The 9,920-nt window shown below is 39.9% G+C and overlaps 1 protein-coding gene across 1 annotated transcript; it reads left to right on the top strand.

Moving 5' to 3' along the window:
- The first annotated feature begins 6,478 nt into the window (after positions 1 to 6,478).
- Positions 6,479 to 8,630, top strand: LOC128374605 (E3 SUMO-protein ligase ZBED1-like). The gene is made up of 2 exons (XM_053334850.1): positions 6,479 to 6,703; positions 7,218 to 8,630. The coding sequence occupies exons 1-2, from the start codon at positions 6,479 to 6,481 to the stop codon at positions 8,628 to 8,630; spliced, it is 1,638 nt and encodes a 545-aa protein (XP_053190825.1).
- The last annotated feature ends 1,290 nt before the right edge of the window (positions 8,631 to 9,920 follow it).

Here is a 9,920-nt window from a genome sequence, read left to right as displayed (position 1 = left end):
GCTCCACAGCAGATCTACTCAACTAATCATTGTCATTGTTTCTGGGAATATAACGTGCAGAAACTAACCACAGTGAACTGATTACTTACAGGTATTGTGTGTGCAAGTCTTCAATACTGAGCGTTCAGCAATTCACAAATAAAGGAGCAGTGCAGTAGACTTCGAGCATGCTACATTTCCAGCAACTTGCACTACTGTCTAATACGGCTGCAATTTATACATATTTGTCTCATCTTTTCAACGCAGAAGTAACTTAGAACTGCATTCTATCAAAAGGCCACCAGGGGGCGACCATCTCAATACAAGTTCACCAACTTCTCACTTGATTTCTAACCTCAGTAAACATTTTCAAAATGTGTTTATGGTCTCAATCGCTAGTTTAAAGCCTTCTTCAATGCAGTATGATGTTCATTTGGGACATTTTGGCCTCCCTGATTTTATATGTGACGATAAAGCAGGGTATGCATTAGGGCGTGGCTACGTCCTGATTGACAGGATGATTGACCAATGTCCTCGAAATCCAGCCCTCGCAACCATAGCAACCTCCCCGCTCCGCCCATAGCCCCGCCTCATGCCCATATAAGTAGAATCTGTGTTTTTATTTTTCCCTGCATGCACCTGAAATTTTCAAGATGGTTCCTCTCATACTTTATTTCCACTTTTCACTCGACCTGCATTCAGCGTCTCTGTCCACAGTAGCAGCCGTCTGTCGGCAGACATTTACCGAACCAAAGTAGTTTGCCTGTTGGCTCCAGAAAGAAATTGACACTCTTTGTATTTATAGATTAATTGATCCGCTTAATAATTCGAAAACACATATACTGTAGGATATTTGTGTGATTTAAACAGCTGCCTGCTTAGTTTAGGCTTCACTACATGAGACAGAAACAGATTTGAAGTGTTAAAAAATCCAATGGTTCTTTGTAATTCAGTGTGGATTGATACATTTAATAAAATAAAAGTGTATCTGCTTTGTGAGAAAACACTTTCCATGTGAATTGGCAGCAGCCTCTTTCTCTCTCCAGTTCACCAGTGTTTCCCCACCACTCAATGGGTGCTGACAGCTCAAAGACAGCTGCTCAAACAGCGTTGTGCATACAAGCACAAATGTGGCTCACAGATTGGCTGGGATAGTGTTGTGTGGTTCAGTCCAAGCCACTTTGTTTGTTTCCCATTTACAGAGCCATGTAAAGCACCACATCTTCTGTCAGCACACATAGCAGACCATGAGGAGATATTCAGGGAATTTGACAAAAAGTGAATTGACTAATCTTCGTCCAGAATCACTGACTCTATCTTTAAAGGACAAGTTCACTTTTTTCCCAGTGTGTCTTAAAACAGCAGTGATGCATCAATATAAAGAGTGAAAGAGGTTTTCATACCAAGTGATATCTGACACATTTACAGTCTTTTTAGCATCAAATTCCCTTTTCGTGTTTCCTGTTGATCTGTGGTGGAAGTATAGTAACAAAAAGACTTTGCTACTAAAAACACTGTAACGTTGAAAGATATCTACTTGATTTGACTCAACTTTTAAATACATGTTTACACGGAAGGAGGACTGTGGATTTAGTCCTCCATTACTTCCATTGTAAACATTATGAAGTGATCTTCTAATGATCAGTATGAACAGGAGGAATGATTACAGCAAGAAAAACCTATTTCAATGAAATTGTGAACCTGTCTTAAGGACTTGAAATTTGTATATGATCTTGTTATTTGATATTGATAAATTTTTGTTGTACTCGTGTAAAACCTGCTGTAACAATGCAATTTCCACTTCCACACAGAAGGAATACAATAAATTAGATTTATTTTCCTGATTTAGTACATACATAGCTACAAGACAGCTGAATGAAAAATAAATCCAATCAAAATGTCACAAAGATGGACCTTTAAATATTTTATATGTAATATTCCCAGCTCTCCTTTCCATGGACACCCTCTATCTTTCACAGTTAGAATAAACAACACTGACAAAGTTGTTTTAATCTTTTTATTTCTCCATGTAAGACTTTCTGTTTCTGTCAGCATGTTGTTCGTCATCTCTCTCCGTCTGGGAAATATTTCATCAGCAAAGGTTAAATGTTTCTCAAGTGTTGTGACATGCAGTTTTGGAGCTGGACTGACATCAGCGACGGGGGCAGCCTTTGTTTTGGCCTAGTAGCACTCTGGGAAAAGACTTCCTGTGGGCCGACATGGGGATGCTTGTGAAGTTACTCATATGTCACTGAAACACAGACTGTTGTTGGAAGTCAGCGGCGTGAAGAAGTTCTCGACCCACAACTGATGCTCAGCATTTTTGTACGTTTTGTAGCCACGAAAGAAAAAACGTTGGTGTTGGTATTTGTATCTGATCACTAACAGTTTGAACACAGTCTGCAGCAAATTATCCGTTATATGAACTCATAAAACATATGAATTTTTGTGCATGTTGTAGCTAGAGCAGAATTTATGAGGGAGAAAGTTAAATAGGAACACTTTCTAATTAGATTTCAATGTGTTTTCTGCTGTTAAGATTACCATTCATATAATAACTGAGTATTTAATCCCTCTTAATTACCCTTTTTACACAGACACAAATAGGTCAGTGAGGTAGAAATGGCACATAAACAGTCAAATTTTGAAGTGGAACAGCAGCCTACTGAAGCCGCCGTTCCCACGGAGCTGAAAGACGCCATTGTGACAGCACAGGGGAGGAAGACGATTTTCCTCTGAGAAATTTAAACTATTCATTTACAGATGCAGCTGAAGAATCTGAATCATGTAGGGAGTCACACAGAGTGGGGATCAGAGAGGGAGATGTTATACAAATACCATAATTATAACAAAAAAAGAAAGAAACGGCAATGCTATCATTGTGAGCAGACCAAGGCTGCCAACTCTCACGCACTGAACATCAGACTCACACAATTGACACTTTTCACACGTCTAATCTCTCATGCAGTGGAAAACAGATGATAACTGATAACATCCTGAGGCGAAAGGAGGACACAGACTGACAAGACAGAGCAGCAAAGCACTGTACAGCCTAGTGTCATTTAATTCTCTGCTGAAGGAAATATCATAAATGGAGCTTTAAGGCCTCAAATTTAAGTTGAAATGTAGAAATAAAAAAAATAAAAGAATACAATAACCGATATTTGCCTCCATAGCACAACATTGAGTTCTGACGCTGACGTTCCTTCCTTGTTCCAGTTATGAAAACCAAACGTGAAACACAGTCGGTCACCTGAGAACTGCACTCGTTAAAAAACACAACCGAACTTTGTGTTTGTGAGAGCCAACGGGAGCGGATCCAGATTTACTGCCTCCGAGGTCACATCTGTAATGTGAGTTTATTCTGTCATCAATCTGGTAACTAAATATTTGAAGCTAAGTGCTGCTGGAAGGACACTGTTGAGTGAAAGAGCAACAGTGATATCATGCAGGTCAGGAAGAGATCAGGAGTAATCCAAATATATCATCATCATCATCATCATCATCACTGCTTCTGCTGTTGGGCAAACTCTCTGTTACTGAAATAAATTGAGCAACACACTCTGTCGGATATATCTTATTTTTCTGTGTCCAAAAACTATTAAAAACATGTCAGTGAGCCACACCACTGCACTTTCCTTTGTCATGAAGAGTTTGTTCATGTTAATTTGTTAAGAAATTGCTCCAAAAAGTAATAACAGGTCACACTTTCAGTCTCCAGAGAGTAGTCCAGTGTAAGGCAGACCCTGTTTACAGCTCTGTTAGCTTGTTGTGCTACACTCTGTTTGTAAGACGTCAAAAGACAAAAACATTGAAAACCACTGGTTTCATCCATAGACTTATAAAAGAAATGGACATAACATCCGTGACGTCTCCCATTGGTTTGTGGACTGCTGCTCGGAAGCCAATAGTCTCGAATCTTTAAGCGCCATCTTTAAAATTTCAGGTGCATGCTGGGAAAAATAAAAACACGGATTCTACTTATATGGGCATGAGGCAGGGCCATGGGTGGAGCGGGGAGGTTGCTATGGTTGCGAGGGCTGGATCTCAAGGCCATTGGTCAATCAACCTGTCAATCAGGACGTAGCCACGCCCTAATGCATACCCTGCTTTATCGTCTAATATAAAATCAGGGAGGCCAAAATGTCCCAAATGAACATCATACTGCATTGAAGTGCTCTACCTGGGGACCAACTCCAGATCTGTCAGAGAATGAAACTGTCATGCATGTTTTTTGACAATGGGAGGAAACCAATACAAGTACAGGGAGAACATGCAAACTCAACACAGAAAGGCCCAAGACCCTCTTGGACCACCATGCTGCCCGATAAACAAAACGATATATTATTGAAATTATTATCAGGTCACCAGAAACTAGAAGGTGCCATAAACAGAACTGACCAAAACTGATAACATGATAAAACCTCAACAATGTAAAAACCTGCACAGAAGGTTAATTCATTTCAAAGGCTGCAGCTTTTGAAATGACTGTATTTGTGTGTGTTTGTGTTCTTCAATGCACCTCAGGAAAAGAGTCTCTGTATTGAATTTTGATTTTCAAAATGGGATCAAGTGGACATGAGCTTCATCTACATTATGCTCTGTATCATCGTCCATGTTAGTGAGGAGAGTAGCAGACAGGACGGACAATAAAATAACTTGGCTTCAGGCCGCTGAGCGTTGCAGCCGATGTCGGCATTACATTTTCACCTGACAGCTGACCAATCGGGGAATTCACCTCTTCCTCTCGGATTGTATTAAAACTTTACAATCACAGCTTTGTATTTTAGAGAAATCCTTTGCGTTTACGATCCCACTCCGGCATCGGTAATATTTTTCTCAGACTACTGTGTTACTGTCAGTAAAGCCGACTATATTCTCAGATTTCAGTGTGCCGTCATACCATTTACTCTCCTTAATTCAGACGAAATAATTTGTAAGGACAGGGCTTTTAAGTTTAAGAGTATTTTGTTGAAGTTTAATAATTTAAATATGATTTGCAGCACAGCACTTTTTACACAAGTTATAAATAATGAGTTAGTTACTGTTGCTATGTTGGATACATTTTGGTCAACAACAAGTCAATGTGTATGTGTTTATCCACATACTGCAGTTACAAACCACAGGGGAGGATATTAACCAATAGCCCCTAGTAAATCTTGCTTTTGCAGATCTCCAGTGGTTTAGCTTCTCATCTTGAATAAATGATGATGTGCATGAATCATGTGACTCCAACAACTCAAACTTGCTGAAAATGTCAGTTTTATTTGGAGCGATGATGAGACTGAAACGTTCCTCAAATGAATACATGAAAACCAACACAAATGTCATATTTCAATCACGTCTTTTAATGGCAGCTGCTTCTCTGCTGTTATTCACTCAACAACAGCGGATGGAAATGTTTTAAAAGTATTCATCCAAATTCTGTTTTGCCAGTTTTATAGAAACTCAGGTAAATATTTGAATGGATACCAAAGAAACTGCTGCTTTACAGCCTGTTTGCTTCAAACAAATGTTGGCGTCCTTCTTAATATGTAAGATGTTGTGTTCACTTTCAAGTTTTCTTGCAAATGAATCAACACTTGATATTTTCAGTAACTACATGTTTTAGGCTTTGGAAATAATGTAAAATACGGTTTATAACATAGAAGAATTAATATGTCTCTTTTACTTATTTTGAGTGTAAAATCAACATCTGCCTCAGTAAACCTTCTAGAAGAGAAATACAACTGTTACAGATATAGATAATATATTAATATAAAAATATCCAAAAAAACATTCAAACAACAGAAAGCTGTAAAATCCAACGACTGTACCTGTGATTGGTGGATTGATTTATCAGTTGTCTTTGTCTTCACAACACATTACAGACATGAAAACGGGTCATGGGTGAAAAAGGTGAGAAGGATACGACCCCTCTAGGGAGGTTAGGGCTTGAAAGCATCAATCTGATGCATTTTGAGAGGAAATTCAAGCAGAACTACAACCCGACCCCGGATAAGTGGCAGAAAACGGACGGACAGAGGACAGCACAGTTTGATGAAAGTGCAAAGATTAAAAGAAACATGTTAAATGTAGGGCTGCAACGATTCACATCACTGTCGAGTGGTAAGTTGCCACTGGTAACGTATACAGAAATGGCAGCGTCCAACACATTAGCTACGCGTACCAAAACTTCTAAACTTTGGGAGCATTTTAGGCTGGATATGGCAAATAAAAAGATTACTTGCAAGATTTGCAAAGCAGTCCTTGCGTATCACGGCAGCACCTCGGTGATGCACGAACATTTAAAGAGAAAGCACGTCGGGCAGTTGAACGAAATGGAGTCTGACTCGGCAAGTTTCAAGTAACATTCGAGCCAATACGTTTTGTTTTTGATGTACATTGTACATTTTATACGCGTTTTTTCGCTTTAAAAGAGAGCTTTAACGTTATGCCTGACTGTGCCTGACAAACGTATTTTAAATTAAATGCATGCAGTCCGAAGAAGAGAGCCACCATGGACCCCTTTCTCCAAAAGAGACAGATGTGCACCCCGCAACAGGCGACTGTCCTCACTGAGTCAGTATTGCAGATGCTGATATTTGATATGAGGCCGCTCTCCGTGGTCGATGGTACCGGGTTTCAACAGATGATAGCCCAGTTCAACCCAGACTACGTCCTGCCATCCAGAACCCATTTCACCCACTTGATGGAGCAGAAATACAATACAACGTTTCTGAAGGTAATTGTTTAAAATATACACACACATGCACACAGTCTCACACACACACACACACACACACACACACACACACACACACACACACACACACACACACACTTCATAAAGTTATTATACATAAAGCCTCGAAATTTCCCGGGGGTGTAACTTATTTTTCTTTGTTTGAATGGTTACCATGGTTACCTATTATTATCATATATTATTATAATATATATATATATTTATTATTCATTCATAGCCTACATACACTGTAAATTCCATTATTTTATTAATAAATAAATACCCCCCTTACAGGCACGCATGGTATTGACACTTCAGCATGACCACAGTAAAAGCTCACCGCTCACCACTGATTTACATATATATATATTAAAATAGCTGAAATACATAACTTAATTTGGTAAAATCATAGAGTAGCTGCAATTATTAAAACTGTAAAACTTGTATGTTGAATAGTTTCTGTTGACATGTAGATTTTTGCACTTTTTACAAAAATCAACTTTTGTGTTTAAAGGTAAAGGAGATCCTAAAAGAGGTCAACAGCCCCCTCACACTGACGTGTGATGTTTGGACCAGCTGTGCCACAGAGGCATATCTTGGAGTTTCATGTCACTTTATCACCAAAGACTGGCAAATGAAGACGTTGAACCTCGCCACTCTACCTGTGGAGGAGAGGCATACTGCTGTGAACATCATGATATGGATGGAAGAGGTGATAGAGAAATCTGACATCTTGCCTAGCAAAATGAAAGTAATAGTACACGACAACGGGTCTAACATGGTGGCGGCAGCTCGACTCCTGGAAGAAAAACACGGTTGGTCTTCAGTCCGCTGTGCTGGGCACACCCTCCAACTTATTGTCAACAGTGCCCTCAAAGAGCCCAGCATCAACAAAGCTACTAGTGCTGCAAGAAGCTTAGTCGAGCACTTTAGGAGAAGTGAGCTAGCAAATTCAACACTGAAGAAGAAGCAGCAGCAAATGAACACCGCAGAGCACAAGCTGATCCAGGACGTCAGTACGCGATGGAATAGCACTTATTACATGGTGGAGAGACTCCTGGAGCAGCGATGGCCAGTCACTGCAACTCTCTCTGACCCTGAGGTAACATCAAGAGGCAAGCACTACTGTGACCTGAAACCAGAGCAGTGGGTGCTACTTGAAGAGCTGGTGCAAGGGTTGGGGCCTTTTGAATGTGCTACCGTTTTCCTCAGTGGACAGGAGTATGCTACTGCTTCATGTCTGCCACAGCTGGTCAAAGGGCTGCAACGGTCCATACAGCAAACCCAGTTTGAGACGAGCTCAGGGAAAGCCTTTCGAGCCATTGCAGGAAAAGGAATAAGTGAGAGATGGGAGAATCTTAACACTGTATCTGCAGAGAGAGACAACCCACTTGTCCTTGCAGCTGCCATCGATCCAAGATTCAGAAAGATGAAGTTTATCTCACCTGAAGATGGCACAAGGGTGCAAAGTACTGTTGAAGTTCTTGCCATAAAAGAAGCAAAGGCCGAGACTGGGATACATGATGACCCTGAGCTACAGCAGAGGAGGGGTAATGTCCCAGGGGGAAAGTCAGCGCTGGATAACCTGCTTCAGTCTGACAGTGACAGTCAGAGTGAGGAAGAGGAGGAAACCCAGGGGGACAAAAAAATCCAAATGGTGAGGAGGGAAGTTCACATGTTCTTCACAGAGGCACCAATAGCCAAACAGGATGACCCTCTCAGCTGGTGGAGAGAAAACGAGGGGCGTTTTCCCACCCTGTCAAACTTAGCAAGATCCCTTCTGTGCATTCCTGCAACATCCACCCCGGCAGAGCGAATCTTCTCAGTAGCAGGAAATATCTGCTCCCAGAAAAGAACAAGCCTCACACGAGAGCATGTGGATGTGCTGACTTTTCTTAGCATGAATAAACTGAACGACATAGCCTGAGCCTCAAGTTGATTTTAAACCTGGTCTGTGACCATGACAGGTTTGTGTCCAGGTTGTATCACACAGTCCATGTTTACAACTTGAATTTGTTCGTTGTTAAAACCGTTAGATTTCAGACTGTTGAGATTTGTTAAGTTCTTTTGCAACAGACTGTGCAGTTGACCACTGAATGTATTTCACAAAATGCACTTAATATTTGTTTTATTTACTGTTTTATTTACTGTTTTACTGCTGTGCCTGTCCTTTTGTTTACAGGAAAAAATGTTTACTTGATTGTAATTAATTATTTATTTTTTATAAAACACATTTGCCTGTTCTTAAAAAATGGACAGAGGTTTATTTTTTATGGATTATGTTTTACTGACTGCACTGTGCCTATTTGGTTTTAGATAGGACATTTTTATTTACTTTTTGTATGAATCAGCAGCAACGTTGAATAAAAGATGCATTTTTCATTGAAGTACCCATCTTTCTTGTGTTTATTATCATTTGACACATAATTAAAGCAACTTCATGCTAAACTTAAAAAAAAATTAATAATTATCCGATTAGTCGACTAATCGTTTCAATAGTCGGTGACTAGTCGACTATTAAAATAGTCGTTAGTTGCAGCCCTAGTTAAATGTAAATTTCTGCTTGAAAACCACATCTTTATCCCATTTATATGGACATGGTTAAATATTTGGTCTACATGGACCCACCCTGAGTGTGTGATTCAACATTATTTAATGAAATATTATTCATATTATATTCATATTAAATATCACATCACATTGTCTTTGACATAAATTTAAATGAGCAACCTCACAGTTTTACAGTCAGACGCTATATGAAACATCAAAGATATGCTGTTTAGAGTATGATCGGCTGTCAGTCGACTAATGCACAAGCTAACTACAACTAGAGGCCGGAGGCTTGTTAACTAACATTAACGTTACGTTATCTCTCTTGCTTTAATTCTTCAAGTGATTTATGTCCTGTAGCCAAGGCTGGATTAAGAATTCAGAGGCCCTTGGGCCAGACTCTGAGAGGCCCTTACACGGGCACACACACACACACACACACACACACACACTTGTATGTGCACCAACACAACAGACAACTAGTTTACTAGTGCACAAGTGTGGATGTAGTAGTTGTTGGAAACTCCTGAACTTGCACAGGATTCACACTGACTGATAAATTCAACACAAGACTCTCAGCACATGCTGTGTGTGTGTGTGTGTGTGTGTGTGTGTGTGATATCAAAACAGTCTACACTCAGATATGCAGAAACACTTCAAAGAATAG

This window comes from Scomber japonicus, chromosome 15, assembly GCF_027409825.1.
Source record: "Scomber japonicus isolate fScoJap1 chromosome 15, fScoJap1.pri, whole genome shotgun sequence".
NCBI lineage: Eukaryota > Metazoa > Chordata > Actinopteri > Scombriformes > Scombridae > Scomber > Scomber japonicus.
Note: the sequence above shows the minus strand (reverse complement) of the source record. Positions and strands in the feature narration are given on the sequence as shown.